Genomic DNA, 18,149 nt, shown 5'->3' with positions numbered 1-18,149 from the left:
TTTTACTCTCTCACTTAAAGAACATATTATAAGAATATTTTATTTTTTAAAAGATTTAGGCCCTATATATAGCAATCTAGTTTCTTAAGATAAAACAAAAAATTAATGAAAGACCAAACAAAAACAAAAAAAAGTAACAAAATAATCCAAATAAATTTGAATAAATTATTATTTATTCTATAAAATTGTTTAAAAAACGGGTTTTTTTTTTTTTTTTTGCTAGATAAATTTTGCTAGGCCTGTGCGGGTAGTGATTTTTGGGTTTCGGGTCGGGTACGGGTAGTTGAAAAAACTTCCAATCGGGTCGGGTACCCGGATTTCTAACGGGTACTCGAATAATTAGGCCTAGCTAAACTACCATTAGTCGGGTGCTTTTCGGGTAGCAAAAAATCATATCGGGTACTTATCGGGATGAAATACTTTTTTTGGTGAAAAAATAAGTGTCATGAAAGACTTGGATACCATTATGGCGAAAAGTACAAAAATAAGACGCTAAAGGTGGAATTCATAAACGTCGGACGCAACGCAATTTAGTACAGGCAAAGGCAGGGCGTCGTGCGCAAACTTCCGCCTTTTGCGCACGACGCCCTGCCTTTGCCTGTACTAAATTGCGTTGCGTCCGACGTTTATGAATTCCACCTTTAAGCTATTAGCGAGCATTGAAATAATACTGAGCATTGTGGAAAAGTTTACTCAAACTTAAGTTCTTCTAAGTTCAAGAAACTTTGCCAAACCAATACCCGATTGTCCTAAGCCTTGTCACGGGTAATGAGCGGGGAAATTTAAATATTCGAATAATTTCGGGTATTAAGAAATTAAGTTTTCGGGTATCGGGTCGGGTACCCAACCCGATACCCGACCGGGTAATTTTCGGGTACCGGGTACTCGCACAGGCCTAAAATTTTCTATACTAATTTAGAAATTTAGAGAAAGAAGTATCGGTATTTCTAAAATTAATCACAATCAAAGGATACGTATCATCAATTCAAAACCCAAATTGAAATTGTTGTTATTATAAATTATAAATATTGAAGGTTTTTTTTTTAATTTTATACATTGGTAGTATAAATTAAAAGATACTGGTAAAGATTTATTTCAAATTTAAAGCTTATTTAAAGGGAGGGTGAAGTAGAAAATCAAGTGATTTTTTTATCGATTCTTCTACCAATTTTAAGACCAGTCCGCATAGTGAAACATTCAGGAAATACAGATTCCGAATGATTTTAAAATTCAAATTAGGTTCAGATTTTAAGGATAATTTTAAACAAGGACTGCCGACCAATCACGTAACGCCCTGCCTTTTTGTTAACAAAATTCTCGCTGCACGTTCCGTGTCTGGCGCCACGATTATCACGTAGCGCGCTAATTTTATCAAATCTCGTGATAAATTTCATTCGACACGGAACGTGCCACGAGAATTTTGTTAACAAAAAGGCAGGGCGTTACGCGATTGGTCGGCAGTCCTTGTTTAAAATTATCCTTAAAATCTGAACCTAATTTGAATTTTAAAATCATTCGGAACTGGTATTTCCTGAATGTTTCACTATGCAGACTGGTCTTATAATTAGTAGAAGAATCGATAAAAAATCACTTGATTTTCCACTTCACCCTCCCTTTAAGCAGTATAAGCTCAAAAGGTTTTAGTTCAGCTTCTCATTATAAAATTTAGTATACAAATTTTGTTTTTTTGGGCAAAGTCTTTTGTTTTTCTAAATATAAATGGCGGCGGTTGTTTGTCAGAGTTTTAAGGCACTAATTTTAATCATCCTGTTCCTCCTCTATTCCCCCATAACTAACGCAAAGATAAGAACTACGAGGAACGTTAAATTTCCTCCATTCCGAAGGTCCAATAGGTGAAAATGGAAAGGCGGATGTAATAAGGGTATTCTTTTGATGTATCCTTCGAGTATCATTTTCAACAGTGATGCAAAACTCATCGGAAACACTCCTCCTGTGTCTCAATTTAACTTTATTTTGAGCTTGCTTCGAAGATAATGATTTATAGGTGTTTGCCAAGAATTTTATATCTTCAGCCAACGCTAAATTTTGAAGATAAACGATAGGAGCGCCTCCTCCTACAATATTGCACAAAGGTATCCAACGGAAGTAAATTTGATGCCACAAATTAAGACTGGCAATGGAATCGTCAAATTCAATCAAATCTTCGTTAAAAGAGTCTTCTAAAATGGATTTTTGTTTTTCTTCGAGAGAAGCTAGGGCTTTGGCACCCATAGATTGAGGTCTGACTTGAGTCACCTCATTGACGCTACGAATTGTGTTTTTGAGGTAGTAAAGAGGGTTGCGAAAAAGCACAGTATCTTGTTGGGAATATTGCATCGACCAATCCCAAACTCGGGGTAAACTGTATTGTTTTTTTAACAAATCCTTTTTCTGATTCACCGTATTAAATAGAAAGGTTTCAAAGATGCTAACGTGGGTACTGTCCCATACTGTTGTCAAATATGTTTCGCTAAATTCAAAACAACTGGGAAACTGTTGACTTAATTGCCAAACACAGTCCAAAAATAATAGAAAAACTGGAGCCTAAATGAAAAATATTTAAAAAGAAATTAATTAATATTTCACTAAAACCATGGATGAAGGATGCGTGTGAGGAAATTTGTTTTACTCTACAGGATCGGCAACTCCCTATCTCGAACGACAGAATATTCTGTATATACTCTGTTACAACGTCGGTTGTCAGCACGCGCAAAGCTAGGTCTCTATGTAACGTAGCTTTGTACGTGCTGTCAAGAGACAAAAAACTTCAGGATCTTCAGGATTTAAAATATCCGCGAGTTTTTTAGCTCGAGTGCACGGACCTCTAGGCCTTAGTTTCAAATGCGTGTAGTAGACTGTATGCAATTTCACACGTATTTGAAACAAGGCCTAGAGGTCCGCGCACTCGAGCTAAAAAAACTCGCGGATATTTTAAATCCTGAAGATCCTGAAGTTTTTAGTCTCTTGACAGCACGTACAAAGCTACGTTACATAGAGAAATATATTTGCGCGTGCTGACAACCGATGTTGTAACAGAGTATATACAGAATAAGCTGTCGTTCGAGATAGGGAGTTGCCTATCCTGTAGAGTGAAAACAAATTTCCTCACGCGCATCCTTCATCCATGCTAAAACTATTAAAATATATTTTGCTACGTACCTCTTCATCTTCAACATCCCTTATATGTCCCAATCTCTTTGGGAAAGGGTGACTCATTGCAACCCACTCTTTTTGAATCAGGGTCTCAAAACCCTCTTGGGTTCTGAAAAATGGGTCTAAGACTAGCTGAACGAGGGAAGCCACAACACAGTTTAAATCACACCCTTCTTGTTCTGTGAATTTATAAAATTATTCATTTATTATTTAATATTTTCCCTATAATTAAATAAATATCTTTAATTAATTAATTAATTAACTAACTAACCCATGATTATAACAGAAGCTGATCCTCTCTCTAGTTCTAAGCAGCACTTTTTTGTTGCCTTTAAACACTTGGAAACATATTCCAACCACCGTGAACTTTCTAAAATACTATAAACCATGATATCTTGCTCCCAAAACTCCGCTAAGGAAGCTTAAAAAGGTTTAGGGGATGTTTGATTAATTTATAATAATTATAAAATTAAATATTTCAATTAAATAAATAAATAAATAAATATTTACAGGGCATTATAATTTCCTTTAGCTTTAAGAAGCTAGCTTGAATGTCTTTTGTTTTACAAATTTCTTCATCTAAGTTTAAAACTAATGGTTTTATATTTTCACTGCTAACTTGTTCAACAGCTCCGTGTAATCTTTATTATTATTATTATTTTTTTTTAATTTAATTCAAAAAGGGTAATTAATTATTAGTGATCAAAAATATATATATATTGTTTGGGTTTTGTGTGTGTTTGTTTACTTTGTAAGTTGTTGATTGTCTAAAATACTGACATCTAATGAAGCCATTCTTGTTAAAGATTGTCCTTTAGAATTTCCCCAACTCCATGTCTAATATTTGTCAAATTTAATTATAAATTATAAATCATAATTAATTAACAATTTTAAATTAATTATGAAAATATTTGTACCAAAACGCGATGGCCTGAAAATGATGGAGCTGCATTGAACAAATCTTTGTCCAATAAAACAGCGGGAATGACAAAAGATTCTGGTAAACTAAAGTGTATGTAACATGTAAATGAACTTGTTTAACCATATTATTATTATCAGAAGTGAGATGAGACTAGAAGTGAAGGGCCAGTCTAGCATTGATAGTAGATCCTGGCACTAGTGAACAAATTTGAGGATTTTATGCCACTTCAATCGCGCTAAAACTAGAGAGAAAAAAATTGGTCGAGTTCCAAAAACATTTCCTACCCCCTTCCCCTCAACCTAAAGCCGCGGAACACGGACGCGGGTGCTTGAATCTAGTTCGGCCGTCTACCACCGTGAGCGTCTCACGTTTGGGAGGGAAAATTCAGAAACCGCTACCAGAGGGCCAACCGTTCTTGTGTTATCAAGAATATTCACTTTTGCCGAGTGAAGAATTTTGTTAGCTCAGTACTTCTGGTCTCATCTCACTTCTGTTATTATTATATTAATAATATTATGGTACCAATTAGAGATGCCAAAGGTTTCATTTGCCAATGTAATACGCCACCCCATTTTACACCCAGTTCTTTTCATTTCTTTTGCCCAATCAGATTGTTTAGTAAATGTCATATAATCACGGGAATTAAATAAATCTAAGGGATATATTATAATAACTTTAGTAAAGAATTAATTCTAAAGGGGGGGGGGGAATAAGGCAATGTTTTTACTATTTCCTGGTGTTGCATGATTCAAATAATCAAATGCAAAAAGTAAGTTAACTTTTGGGGCAAAAGCATGATGTAATATAGAGTTTATCACCTACAAAAGTTTTGTTATGTAGACATTTTCAAGTATTGTTAATTATAATTTTGTCTAAAATTAGTTAATTACCACTCTATCTTGGTTAACTGGGGAAAATTTAAAACTGAATGTCATGACTCTAAAATCCTTACAATGGACTTCAATAATTTCTATTGGGTATAGTTGATTTGAACCAGGAAGTAACTTTTTTCTTCTTCCATTAAACACTATATATATATAAATTTGCATAAATTATGTTTTAACATTTTAGTAGTTAAGGCTTTTTATCATAATTATTTTATTAATACCTTGATATATGGAATCAATATTTATAAGGCAAATATCATTTTCACCCAGTAAAAAGTTTTGATGATGCTTTTGAAGTAAAAAACAATAAACATGAATTTATGTTATGTGGACTTTTTTTATGTGCAAAACTTACTAGGCTATAGGGATGATGTTGAGCAGTTACAAAACTTAGTTTATAGTTTGTACAAAAGAGAACCCCCGAAATTCCAGTTTTAAGCTCTCCAAATGTGCTAAATTTAAGCACATTTTCAACACTGGCAATTACTACTTCACCAGGTAATAAATTTGGTGTCAATTCAAAGTTAGGTGGTCCTCCAGTGTCAAGCTAATAAATTAAAGATTTCATGTTCATCCTTATTTCTTTTGCGTTCTTCTTTTTAAAGAGACTTACCTCTTCCTTTCCCATTGTCGTTGGTTCAGTTCCTAATAGTTTTAAATCAACATAAGCTCTAAAACTAGTTGGTCTTTGGTCATTAGGGCGTTGTTTAATCCTCAAAGATGACAACATTTTGGCAAATTCTTTTTGTTTTTAAACTATCTACAAGATAACTTTAAATTGAATAATTTATTGTCTCTAATCAATTTTAGTCAAACATTATCGCTCCGTTATAATTGTTTTGAAGATAGCCGCCTGCGCCTGATTGTAATGTATAGTAAAAGTAAATAGACATAGATTAGGCCTAAGCCTATTTTTTTAAGTCAACATCATTTAGAAATTATACTATGAAACTTTTAATTGATCCTTAGAATAATTACTAGTAAATTTTGACGAAACGTTTATTAAATTTTAGTAAAGTTTATTTTAGTTTTTTAAATATAAATAATCTTTGACGGGAACGTACTAGAAAACTTAAGCCTTATATTTGACAAAAAACTGTGTGATGATGCGAACGCGATTAGGTAAAACCACTACTGGAAGTCACGTGGTTTATTTGACCGGAAGTTAAGGTCTATTTTCCCTCGTTCTTCATTTTTTATATAAAAAAAATTGGCCTATTCAGTCATACGGGAGTAGACAGAGTCGCGGCATGTATCTTTGTTACGGAGCTCGGCGATTCTAGAAGAGACGTCATTTCATTTGGGGTTTTTAGGATAACAATTTTTAAAACCACTTTTGAGTTAAAGAGTATGTTAATTTAGATTATGGTAAAATGGAATGCCCGCACTTAGAGGAAGCCGCGAAAATCACCAAAGTTGAAATAAAAGAGGAGAAAAAGAAGAAACCAGAGTTCTGTTGTTCTGGTATGGTATTTTCAATTTCCATCCAAGAGAGATGGGGGACCCCTTGGGCTGCCGAAAAATCTGACAATGGCCCCAAGGAGACCCATCTTAAAGGCATAGGGGTAGGGGTGAACAAAGGGGTCATTTTTAATTTAAAATCGACTTTTACGGCGAAATTTTATAGTTTGTAATGAAAAAAATAGCCCCTGGATATGCATATCATGTGGGGTAATTAACTGTGGAAGGTATAAAAATTAATTAGCATAAATTAACATTAACAAAGTAATTAAATTTAAAAAAAATCTGACCTTGTCATTAGATATGTTAATGGGCATGCCCAAGAGCATCATACTCAAGAAAACCATCCAGTTTGTATGGATTGTGACAATTTTGCAGCATTTTGGTAATTTAAACATTTGAAGGACACTTTTTTTTTTTTTTTTTTTTTTTGGAACTTCATTTTTAACATTGTCTTTTGACAATTTTTATTAGTTACATATGTGATGAATTTGTCACAAATGACACAAAACCAAATCACCTTAGTCAATTAAGGCAACACTTTAAATCACTTAATGAGTAATTTTATTATTAATTTTTAATATGTTATATAATTTTACTCAAGACATTTGTTAAAATCTTTATTAATTTTACACAGACCAGTGAGACAATATCCTCAAAGAAAACGAAAAACAAAGACTAGTTCTCAGGAAAATATAGACAAAAAATCAAAAATTGTAATTTAATATTATAGGCCTAGTATATTTCAAAAGGGGATAGGCTAATATTAATTTCTGTTATTTTATTTTAGAATAAAAATAATTATTGCAAAGCCAAAGTTGCTGGCCTTAGAAATTTAGGAAATACTTGCTTTATGAATGCAGTGTTACAATCCCTAAGGTAATATAAGTTTATTCAGGTTAATTTCAACTCCTGAGACCTGTAGACCTAATGTCTTAAAATAATTTTATAAATTAAGTAACATAGAGCAGTTCTGTGGCTATTTTAAAAAACTGCCAGCCCTGGATCCTAAACTATATAAAAATGGCAAGAAATTACCCCCAAAGTCCTATGTAACTAGAAGCAATAGTGGAGAAGAAGATGACATGTAATGACATATCATAATCAAATCCTTAAAGGGAGGGTGAAGTAGAAAATCAAGTGATTTTTTATCGATTCTTCTACTAATTATAAGACCAGTCTGCATAGTGAAACATTCAGGAAATACCAGTTCCGAATGATTTTAAAATTCAAATTAGGTTCAGATTTTAAGGATAATTTTAAATAAGCCCCTCCGACCAATCGCGTAACGCCCTGCCTTTTTGTTAACAAAATTCTCGTGGCACGTTCCGTGTTGAATGAAATTTATCACGAGATTTGATAAAATTAGGCGCGCGACGTGACAATCGTGGCGTGAGACACGGAGCGTGCCACGAGAATTTTGTTAACAAAAAGGCAGGGCGTTACGCGATTGGTCGGAAGTCCTTGTTTAAAATTATCCTTTAAATCTGAACCTAATTTGAAATAATTTTAAAATCATTCGGAAATATTTCCTGAATGTTTCACTATGCAGACTGGTCTTAAAATTGGTAGAAGAATCGATAAAAAATCACTTGATTTTCTACTTCACCCTCCCTTTAAGATTAAGATTTATACAAAATCTAAGTGTGTTATTTAATTGTTTATTTCTGAAGAAGTTTATTAGCTGAAGAATTGAGGAAAACATTAATTTCCTTATGGGAAGGAAGTAAATCAGCAATAAGTCCAGAATCATTGTTCGCTGTTGTCTGGAAAGTTGTCCCTCGATTTAGGGGTTACCAGCAACAAGATGCTCATGAATTTTTGAGATATATGCTGGACCGTCTTCACAATGAGCTTCTTAACATTTTGTCCAACATCCCTAGTAATGGTTCCGCTACTCATTTAGTATTGGGCCCTAAAAATCAATCTACAATTGTAACTACAATATTTGGGGGTGTCCTTCAAAATGAAGTGACTTGTTTGATTTGTGGAACAAATTCCAAGAAACACGACCCATTTTTAGGTGAAATTTTAATCCAATTCATTGGTTTAAGTCTGATTAAATTAGAATTTAATCAAAAACTAATTGTTATTGGATAATTATTATTAGATTTATCATTGGATATACCTCAAGGAGTTTCTGTGGAACATAGGGCATCCCGGTCAAGAGATAGTGAACCTAAACCGTGTCACTTAGTAGATTGTTTAAGTAGTTTTACCGAATTAGAGGAATTGACTGAAACAGAATTATATCACTGTCATACGTGTAAAAAGAAACAACCCTCTACCAAACAATTCTGGATTAGACGTTTGCCAAATGTAAAAATACTTAATTAATTAATTAATTTAGTATTTGATATTCATGTTTAATTTTAATTACTTTTTTTTTTTAATGAAAATTAAGGTTTTATGCCTGCATTTAAAAAGATTCCGGTGGAATAATTATTTTCGGATTAAACTTGATAATTATGTAGAGTTCCCTGTTGAGGGTCTTGATATGAGTAGGTTCCTGTTAGAAAATATGGTAAGATTAATTAGTTAGTTAATTAATTAAGAAAGGTCATGTCAGGGAGCCCACTGGTCCTATAATTCCTATAAATTCCTATATTTTTGAACCAGTCCTATATTATCCTATAATTTCATGAAAGGTCCTATAATATCCTATATTTTTGACTTAGTTGAAATTTTCGTATAGTTTAACATGAAATTTATCAAAATTTAGCTTTTCTTTATCGAGATCACATTTGAATAGACACCAAAATTGCTTCAAAGGCTCGCTTAGGATTTTTTTATATATTATATTATATTTTAATGAAGTTCTTCTGAGTTTTCAAAGTAAAATCCAATTTGTTATTTCTTATTTTTTGAGATTTTTCTACAGAGTTTAAGCCCCACAATTGTATTATATATGAGCATGCATTTTTAGTCCTATATTTTCCTATAAAAACACGTGATTTTTTTCTCCTATAAAATCCTATAATTCCGGAAAAAAATTCACTATTTTTCCTATAAGGAATTATATTTAAGAGTGGGCTCCCTGATGTCATGTTTAATTATTATTTTGTTAAATATTTGGGTAACTTTATTTTAAAATTTATAGCATGAAACCAGAGGTAGTTCAGGGGGAAGTACCTTGTACGATCTTGCTGCTGTGATAGTACACCATGGTTCAGGGTAAAATTAAAATTAATATTAACGTTTTAATTGCCCTAATTAATTAATTAATTAATTAATTAAAACACTGTTTTCAAAAATTATAGCGCCGGTTCAGGACACTATACGGCATATGGAACCCATGAAGGATGTTGGCATCATTTTAATGATAGCACAGTTAGCCCTACTGATGCTGAAACTGTAGCTAAAAGTAAAGCCTACATTCTTTTCTACATTCGTAGAGAAGTTAATTTGAACCCAGTTTTGAGTCTTTGAATGCCAAAGATTTAATTTTTTATAATGAATTAATTAATGTATTTCAAAATTGGTAGAACCTTTTCCACCATTGTTCTCAAATCCCCAAACCCTAAGACAGGCCTTAGAAAAACAGTGCCTCGTAAAATTGTTACTTGATATATCTCGGAATTGAAGTTTGGAACTGTTGAAGAAGAAAAACAAAAAAATTGTAATAATTTTAGGATCATCTTAATTTTATGTAAATATTAATTAAGAGGGAATTTATTTCTTTTATACTTGAGTGTTTTTTTTATATTTTAATAAGTCTTCCAATCATTTTTTTTCGTTTCTATTTACATTCCATTAGTTTTCAATATAGTGTGTTGTTCCCCGTGATTTATTGTGTATTTATACAATATACACGTAAATTGAAACTTTATGAAGATATGATATGAATGAATCAAAGTTTTTATTTTGATGATCATGGATGGACATCTGCTGCAGTGTAAAATAATAATAATAATAATGATGAGAGAAAGTTTTCTGATAGTTTATAATATCGGCATTGGTTGGTTTTGTTAGAATTCAATTTTTTTTTTTTTTTTTTTTTTTAAGGAAACATAATTTTGGGGGATAGGGAAATGTTTGGAGGAAATTAAAAACATTTTTTGATGTTGGGGAATATTTTCATGGTGTTTCAAATAATTCAGACGAATTCTTTTAAGCGCAAAGAACACTAAAATGTATAATCATGATCATTAAAATATTTTGTAATAAAATCATTGGTTTTTTAATTTATTTTAATAAAAAAACGGTAATGCTTTGATTTTTAGGCTTATATTTTGATTTGGGTTTATAAAGGTTATGTTTTGTCTTCCTACGGTGTACAGTTTTGGCGGGATTTTCAAATAACTACAAACCACGTGGGTATAAGGTTGGTTGGTTAATACTTAACTGACTATATAATTATATTTACTCCATAGAAATAATTGTTATGAAAGCAAACAGATGCGGGTAAGTGTTTTTAATTGATTTATTTATCTTCTTAATTTAGCTTTTTATAAAATTAGGCCTTGGTTCAGAGAGCGATTTTTTTTATTGACTGAAAACGTAGATGGGCATTTTTTTTTTTTGTTATTTCCATATTCTGTCATTTCAGTTCTTGTGAGTTGTCAGGCGAAGTGTATCAGTATGCGCATATCAAAGACGTTAACTAAGCCTAACGAAGGAATCGTCTAATATATGAAAGGTAAGATGATTTTACTTTAAACCTTCTGTGACGGAATAATGGTAACTCTTCACTTGTCCATTAAAATGGTAGTGTAGTCATCCGCATTAATCTTGTTACTCATCTGGCCCTCATCTTCTTCGCGAATTGGATTAATACTGTTAATTTTTATAAAAGGATTATCATTAGACAAGGTTAAAGTTCGATTTATTAACCCCATATACCTATGCAATGCCAAATTCTCGTAACATGGTTCATCATCGTCGTAGATTTGGTTATTAAAAGCTCGAGTTCTGGGTGGAACTGTGGGTGTTGGAGCGGATGGGTTTCCGCTGACGGGACCCCGGAATGGTTGTTTTTGAAGACGCACAGAAAACGTCCGTTTCCTCAAACCATACACTTCCTGATTGAGAAATAGATAATGATTTTAGAAGGAACAGTCTGTGTCGAAATTAAGTTGGATATATACCGGTGTTTCCGGCGTAGTTTCCAGATTGCCACGGTTATCTTCTTGTAAATTTGTCGAGGTACTGGGATTATCTTTTCTAATTCCCAAATCGCCAGGGTCTAAATTAAATGTCTGATGACAATTTACCAGCCCAGTTAATGCCTAAAGTATGCTACATACCAGCATAAAATTCTTCATAGTCTTGCAGGACATCTAGTCCAAAAAAGGTCGCTATGAAGTCAGGTTCTCTGTGATCCAATAAGAAGGTCACTATGCCCAGAACGACGCATAATAACCCTGTACCGTGTACCAACCACTTTAATTTACTAACCGGCACAATGGGTGAGAGGGCCTGTCAACTTACCAGTAAATAGGGTTAAGTAGAAGGACCATCCGTATTTGAATTCGATAACCCCACCGTCGAATGGTATTTTTAGTGGCAAGAAATTGCGTATACTCGCGAAAAGTATGTTAGCAATTAGAAGCGAACATCCGGTCAGGAAGAGGTAAAAGGCCCCGTATCGTACGACCATCATGAACAGAATATTTGACAGAACCCATAAAGAGAATGCCAACCACATCATAATGTGCGAATACCATCCCGCTGTTCTGTAATGTCTCCCGTACCTCATCCCCTCACCATCGAATGTAAAGTACTCGGCAATCCACAAGATTGGATAGGGTAAACCCTTGACTTGGGCTGCCCGAAAATCTCTTTGAATTTGTCCCGCTACAATGTCCTTACTTATGAATATATAACTTATAGATGAACTCCTAAACAATATGCTTTCTACCTTGAGGTCCAAACCCATTCCGGCCTTGTGCCCATTCCCACGAAAACCTTTCGTTATAATTAATGGTTTCATTGAGTTGCTTCACCGGAATGCCCAAAAGGGTGATATTGACGTTTCTCAACCCAATTCCAACTGTGATACTTGCGTTGATTTCTTTATTCGTAAATGCCTTATATTGCGTGGCTGTATGCTTTATACGAGCAACCTCCCATTGTTGTCCAAAATTGGACACTAAATTTGTTGCGTCAATTTTACCTTCAGCATTTGGGAACATTACTGGCATGGTATACTTACCTAATATGAACGCGCCAATGAAAAGACTGGTAAAAACCCGGATGGTCACATAAAGTCGCTAAGTAATGTCTTCAAATTAAAACCCGCGTAGGACAGATTTTTTTCAAGCCTTAATCAGGTTACCTGAATTCCTCGAACTCCTGGTATGATAACCAAGAAAGAGAATCCCAAAATGCAGAAACAGAAGATAAGTCCATAGATTAGAATGTCTTCAAACACTGGAGATTTATTGTCAGGATACAAAGTAGGGTAACCCTCCACGCGAAACGCGTTATAGGCCATACTTTCAGAAAATATCTTTTGACTATAACCGTCGAAACCTCAATAACTTGTGATAAAAATATCAGTTACTCAGTTCCTTCAAATTGTGTAAATGTAAAACGGAAGTTGACGCGTCCGGATTCGGTTCAGGATGTAATGTAATGTATGTATGTGCTTGTAGGAACTGGCGTGGAAACTTCCCCCCTATCGTTTGAGTGAAACCTTTAACACTCCCTGACCAGCTTGTTCATAAATATATGGGATACAGCATATCAGTTAGCGTCCTGTTTCGGTTCGGGATGTAATGCATGTATGTACTTGTAGGAAATGGGGTAGAAACTCCCCCCTCCCACCCGGTTGAGTGAAACCTTTAACACTCCCAACCCAACTTGTTTATAAATATATGGGATTTGCCTATCAGTTAACAAATACAACCAGAGTAGGATGTTATGACGAGTTTTCTTTGATTTTAAATATTGTTAACCTTAGTAACTTTTAATTATTCATGCAGATTAGAATAAGCAAACATCCAAACCAAATAATTTGCAAAATTTGTACAGCTTGTACATTTTTTATTCATATAAAAACATATTATTAAGTGGAAAATGTTAATTGACGATTACATTTCTCGGATGCAAGTTTTGAAAAGAATGAAAAAGAAATCCCTAAAATTTTATAATTATTCCAAACGAATATAGTTAGTCGTTTTTCAGGTACACTTTCAATAATAAAAAATTAAATGCAAAAATGAACGGGTGTTTTGTTTTTATGGTTTTGGTTTTAGTTAGAGGAATTTTGGTCTACAAACTCCCTTTGGCTTCTTTTGAATCTTTCTTCGCACCCTATGATGAAATAAATAAACGCCCTCTCTTTTAATTTATAATTTTAATGAGCCAATTTTTAATTTTACCATGATTTCATTAAACAAAAAATTAATTATTAATTAACCTATAATTTTTTTAATTACGGAAATCTTTTAATTTTAATTTTCCTTATAATTTACCTGCTTTTTGAGCTCAGATTGCAATTGATGCACTTTAGATCTTTCTTGTTCTAAAGCTATGCTTAAATCACTGACCTGAAATGAAAGGTTAATTAAATTAAATTAAATTAAATTTAATTACTTAATTAATTAATTATCCCTATTAACCAAGAATTAATAATTAATTAATTTTCTTTACTTCTTTAGCTAGTTCATCTTTAATTTGTTGTAACTCATCAACTTGTATTAATATTTTAGCTTTTTCTTTAACTAAAAAATAAAAATAATTAATTTAATTTAATTTAATTAGAATTAATCACTTTTCTAATTAATTAATGATATTAAATTAATCTATATCATACTTTCTCCTTGAGCCAAAATATTATACAGTTTAATATTTCTTTGTTTGGCAGCTTCAAGATGAGTCTGTTAAATTAAAAAATTAAATTACACAAAAATAAATAAAGTTAAATATTAAGCTTAATAATATTAATTAATTATAGTAATTAACCTTCAGTTGTTTATTTTCTGATTGTAACTCATCAATAAACTTCTGTTTTTGTTCCAAAACATCCTTTAACTCTAAACTCCGAGCGTGATGAGCTATAAAAGGTTCGTTTCTTTTATAGGCATCTTTCTTATCTTCATTTTTAACTATTTTATTAACATCTTCGTCAATTTTGTCAAAAAAGTCAGTTTCTGAGAGCGATATCTTTCTAGAATCTTTTAAGGGGAGAGTTTATAAAGGTTAGGGTTGTATTTAATTACAATTCATAATAACAGAAGTGAGATGAGACCAGAAGTACTGAGCTAACAAAATTCTTCACTCGGCAAAAGTGAATATTCTTGATAACACAAGAACGGTTGGCCCTCTGGTGGCGGTTTCAGAATTTTCCCTCCAAAACGTGAGACGCTCGCGGTGGTAGACGGCCGAACTAGATTCAAGCACCCGCGTCCGTGTTCCGCGGCTTTAGGTTGAGGGGAAGGGGGTAGGAAATGTTTTTGGAACTCGACCAATTTTTTTCTCTCTAGTTTTAGCGCGTGGGAAGCGGTGGCATAAAATCCTCAAATTTGTTCACTAGTGCCAGGATCTACTATCAATGCTAGACTGGCCCTTCACTTCTAGTCTCATCTCACTTCTGATATTAATTATATTATTAAATTAACCTTGAGGAGATTCACTTAATGGTATATTATTTGTTAAGACACCTTCCAATTGAGAAGGTAATAAATTTTGAAACTGTTCTAAACTTAACGTAGTAGCTGACTTTTCCTTTTTTGAACTAGACTTTTTCTTCCTTTTTGTTTGGTCCCCGCTTGATTGTTTCTCTGTGTCATTTTCACCAGCTGCTATACGCTAAAGAATGTTAAATTTAACATTAATATAAATATTCTCTTCAACCCAAAATTAAATTAGATTAATTACTAATTTTTTCGCTTCCTCGACTTCCATTTTACTTAATAAGAGAGCTTTTTCTAAATCTTGTTGATAAGCATCGGTAACAAACTAATTAAAAGGATTAATTATATTAAGCAATTTAATTTAATTTAATTTAATTAACTTATTAATGAAACAATTTTAATGACTAGTACTTTATCATCACTTTGTTTCCATTCTTCCCACTGTTCTTCCTTAGGTTTAGGGACATTTTTATTACTAGGCACTGATGCTGCGTTTGATTTATTTTTTTGTTTGGCCGTTCCGATGAAAAGACTCTGAAGCTATTTTTTTTTATTTTTGATTTTATAGTTTGAATAATTAATTTTTCTTTGGGGGCAACATTAAGTTTACCTGGGCTGATTCATTAACAGGTATTTTCTTCTTTTTCTTGTTCTTAGATTGGGCTAACGAAGCCTGGTTGTTACCCTTCTTGCTAACCTTTTTAGTATCGCTATCAGATAAGTCATCCTCAATTTGTAAAACAGAAAATCTCGAGGAAAATGCAACAGCCATGTTGATGTTGTTATATAATCTATAAGTTTGTCTAATATAGGTAAGTTATCTCATCTGCAATTGCCGTTTTGATAATTGGAAGTTCATTGAACTGAGGGAAAACTAAACTTACATGTGAAACTGGAACTTGGCTTTCAATTAATATCTTTAAACTGTTGGCTTTGGCAGCTTAGATTTACTGATGGAAATTGTTTACTTTGATACCTTTAACCTTTTATCTTTGTTTAATTAAAACTTAAAAAGTTTTTATGGGAACAAAAATAACTATGGAGTATGGACAAGTCCGGTCTTGACTTTTGAGATGGGGAAATTCCAGATGTCCAGAATCTAGTCTGACTAGATTCAATGGCCAATGCCTTGGTTTGTTTACTAATTATGCAAGAATGTGGGCGTTGTCAGATGTACTCTTCCTTTTCATTGGATAATGCAAGAAATAACAGTTTAAAATTTTATACACACGCGGCTTCTAATAAATTTGAAGCTGAACTTGTACGCGATCAGTCTCACACAGTAAGTTTGGTTTATTACAACATACCTAGCCGTACGCGTTCTTTTTGATTCCGAATTAATTACTGCTATGGGACGAAACTAAACCTAGAAAATTCGTTCTGCATTCCCTAGCGGATGAAGCCGAATAACTAATATAAAATATCGGAAATATTATGGATAGACACTAGGGGGTGAAGCCGCGTTGTTTAACCAAGGATGATGGGGGTTTAATCAAAGAACTTTGGGTTTAATGGTGTATTGATTCCTAAGCGGCTTATTCTATGCCAAGTATGGTTATATTCGTGGACTTGACAGTTATCCTTGTTGTGATGATAGATATGAAGCAGCGTGAGAAAACTTCAGACAAGTGACGCTAGTCACGCTGCGCAGGAATTTATTTTATTTCAAAATGGCGTCATCTGCTGCAAGTACTGCTCTTCGTTCCGCGAAAGAAGCGATGAGAAATGAAATTAAAAGAAAGTTAGCTAATATGGCGGGGCATGAATGTCATAGGCAATCCCGTTTAGTGTTGGAAAAGGTATGATTATTTGATTAGTCACATTTATTCAGCTTGTGTGTTGTTTTTTTACAACATGCCACTTTAAGTAAGGCGTTTTGCCAAGGCTTAGCTGATGCTAACGTAATTCCAATTTTTTCGTGTTAAATTGCAATTTAAGCACTTTTACTAAATAATTTATGTTAAAATAGTAACTATAGTGTGACGCGCAATAAAATTATCAAGGTCATGGTGTTGTCACGTCCCAACTGCTAAGCATTAGAACTCAATAGGTTCAATTTGAGATTATCTCAATTCCCGGAGTCGGTAATCGAAAAATCCTATAAACTTTTGGTGGGAGTGGGAGATAACCGTGTCTCTCTTGTCGGGCAGTAGATTACTTATCACTTTTCTGTAAGCACTCGAAGGAAGAAACTAGAGCCTGTGTTTCAGTTTATTATAACGCTTGAATTGTCCTAATCTATAATGCATGCGTCCATTAAGCCAAGGCCTAAAGTATAATAACAAAACACATGTGCTTCTAGTTGTTTAAAAACGAGCGGTTTCTCGGATCACGTCGGATATCAGTTTATCTCAGTACCAAACAAGAGATATCAACAATACCAGTTTTAGAACACATATTTAAAACTGGAAAAGAATGCTACATTCCGAAATACGAGTAGGCTTAGCCATTGCACGCTTATACATAGTTTCCGGACTAGGATGATTGATACATTTTACACCAGGAGACAAAGCTACTTGATACTGCAATTTTTCCGCCAAGTAGTCTGGCCTCCTGTGTAGATGGTATCAATCCTCCTAGTCTGAAAACTACGAATTCAAATATTGGCGCCATTTTTAAAAATGACTATACCACGCCTTTAGCGAGGAGAGTCAAAGGATGGATATGGTTAAACTCTATAGCATGGCTGATTATGATAAATTGCCTGAAACCGCGTGGCGAATCAAGCAGCCAGCTCAAGAAGATCACAGGGAGGAGGCCTTAGTCTCAGGTTGTGGTTTTTTTGAGATTAATACCAAGGCATTTGATCATTAATTGGGGGGGTGATGCCTTGTTCAGGTGGTTTGGATTTGATGTTAGTGCCAGGATTGGCCTTTACTAAAAAAGGCTTGCGATTGGGCAGGGGTAAAGGTTATTACGACATATATGTGGATCGATGCATGCATGATCCAAATGGTAGACCATACACCATCGGTTTAGCCTTTTTGGAACAGATTTTGCCAAATGTACCCACTGACGAAAATGATTTCGTCGTCGACGAAGTCCTCCATCCTGATGAGTAATTCCAGAAGCAAAAATATCAGTTACTGTTTATAATAACAATACATTTTTGAAATAAATACATTTTCATTTTGTAAAAAAATATAT

General features: G+C 33.5%; 5 protein-coding genes and 1 long non-coding RNA gene across 9 annotated transcripts; 3 read left to right on the top strand and 3 right to left on the bottom strand.

Moving 5' to 3' along the window:
- Positions 1 to 1,112: 1,112 nt before the first annotated feature.
- LOC149692181 (myotubularin-related protein 10-B) lies at positions 1,113 to 6,009 on the bottom strand. Its single transcript, XM_089867848.1, has 12 exons — positions 5,576 to 6,009; positions 5,318 to 5,509; positions 5,184 to 5,250; positions 4,966 to 5,102; positions 4,803 to 4,893; positions 4,598 to 4,727; positions 4,071 to 4,158; positions 3,902 to 3,990; positions 3,664 to 3,794; positions 3,425 to 3,574; positions 3,160 to 3,332; positions 1,113 to 2,544 (listed from the first exon to the last, which is right to left on the bottom strand). Exons 1-12 carry the CDS (start codon positions 5,690 to 5,692, stop codon positions 1,759 to 1,761), a joined length of 2,151 nt encoding a protein of 716 aa, XP_089723974.1. The 5' UTR covers positions 5,693 to 6,009; the 3' UTR covers positions 1,113 to 1,758.
- Positions 6,010 to 6,192: 183 nt separating this feature from the next.
- LOC149692180 (ubiquitin carboxyl-terminal hydrolase 3-like) lies at positions 6,193 to 10,595 on the top strand. Of its 2 annotated transcripts, none has more exons than XM_089867850.1 (12): positions 6,193 to 6,426; positions 6,590 to 6,650; positions 6,725 to 6,808; positions 6,898 to 6,981; positions 7,061 to 7,139; positions 7,214 to 7,302; positions 7,382 to 7,510; positions 8,100 to 8,446; positions 8,534 to 8,742; positions 8,828 to 8,947; positions 9,524 to 9,597; positions 9,684 to 10,595. In XM_089867850.1, the coding sequence occupies exons 1-12, from the start codon at positions 6,336 to 6,338 to the stop codon at positions 9,850 to 9,852; spliced, it is 1,536 nt and encodes a 511-aa protein (XP_089723976.1). In that variant the 5' UTR covers positions 6,193 to 6,335; the 3' UTR covers positions 9,853 to 10,595. The 2 variants fall into 2 exon arrangements, with proteins under 2 accessions (XP_089723976.1, XP_089723975.1); XM_089867849.1 differs by having other exon boundaries at positions 6,194 to 6,426; positions 8,097 to 8,446.
- A 31-nt stretch (positions 10,596 to 10,626) lies between these two features.
- LOC149692179 (uncharacterized) lies at positions 10,627 to 11,434 on the top strand. 2 transcript variants are annotated; one of them, XR_016382642.1, is made up of 4 exons: positions 10,627 to 10,827; positions 10,973 to 11,062; positions 11,135 to 11,235; positions 11,311 to 11,434. It is a non-coding gene; the product is annotated as an uncharacterized LOC149692179 (long non-coding RNA). The 2 variants fall into 2 exon arrangements; XR_016382641.1 differs by having other exon boundaries at positions 10,973 to 11,235.
- Positions 10,829 to 13,257, bottom strand: LOC149692178 (dual oxidase maturation factor 1-like). Its single transcript, XM_089867851.1, has 8 exons — positions 12,701 to 13,257; positions 12,578 to 12,635; positions 12,284 to 12,514; positions 11,854 to 12,219; positions 11,670 to 11,786; positions 11,511 to 11,608; positions 11,266 to 11,444; positions 10,829 to 11,199 (listed from the first exon to the last, which is right to left on the bottom strand). Exons 1-8 carry the CDS (start codon positions 12,857 to 12,859, stop codon positions 11,112 to 11,114), a joined length of 1,296 nt encoding a protein of 431 aa, XP_089723977.1. The 5' UTR covers positions 12,860 to 13,257; the 3' UTR covers positions 10,829 to 11,111.
- Positions 13,258 to 13,376: 119 nt separating this feature from the next.
- On the bottom strand, positions 13,377 to 16,332 carry LOC149692177 (G kinase-anchoring protein 1-like). 2 transcript variants are annotated; one of them, XM_089867854.1, is made up of 10 exons: positions 15,887 to 16,332; positions 15,613 to 15,805; positions 15,414 to 15,542; positions 15,247 to 15,327; positions 14,988 to 15,177; positions 14,332 to 14,543; positions 14,183 to 14,246; positions 14,020 to 14,090; positions 13,842 to 13,916; positions 13,377 to 13,680 (listed from the first exon to the last, which is right to left on the bottom strand). In XM_089867854.1, exons 2-10 carry the CDS (start codon positions 15,772 to 15,774, stop codon positions 13,639 to 13,641), a joined length of 1,026 nt encoding a protein of 341 aa, XP_089723980.1. In that variant the 5' UTR covers positions 15,775 to 15,805; positions 15,887 to 16,332; the 3' UTR covers positions 13,377 to 13,638. The 2 variants fall into 2 exon arrangements, with proteins under 2 accessions (XP_089723980.1, XP_089723979.1); XM_089867853.1 differs by having other exon boundaries at positions 15,613 to 15,793; positions 15,887 to 16,329.
- Positions 16,333 to 16,604: 272 nt separating this feature from the next.
- Positions 16,605 to 18,146, top strand: Mthfs (methenyltetrahydrofolate synthetase). Its single transcript, XM_089867857.1, has 4 exons — positions 16,605 to 16,801; positions 17,305 to 17,438; positions 17,645 to 17,772; positions 17,841 to 18,146. Exons 1-4 carry the CDS (start codon positions 16,673 to 16,675, stop codon positions 18,062 to 18,064), a joined length of 615 nt encoding a protein of 204 aa, XP_089723983.1. The 5' UTR covers positions 16,605 to 16,672; the 3' UTR covers positions 18,065 to 18,146.
- The last annotated feature ends 3 nt before the right edge of the window (positions 18,147 to 18,149 follow it).

Source organism: Phalangium opilio, unplaced genomic scaffold (assembly GCF_054372755.1).
Source record: "Phalangium opilio isolate 3A_F unplaced genomic scaffold, DU_Popi_V2 ptg000024l_1, whole genome shotgun sequence".
NCBI classification, from domain to species: domain Eukaryota; kingdom Metazoa; phylum Arthropoda; class Arachnida; order Opiliones; family Phalangiidae; genus Phalangium; species Phalangium opilio.
This window is presented reverse-complemented; position numbering and strand designations above follow the sequence as displayed.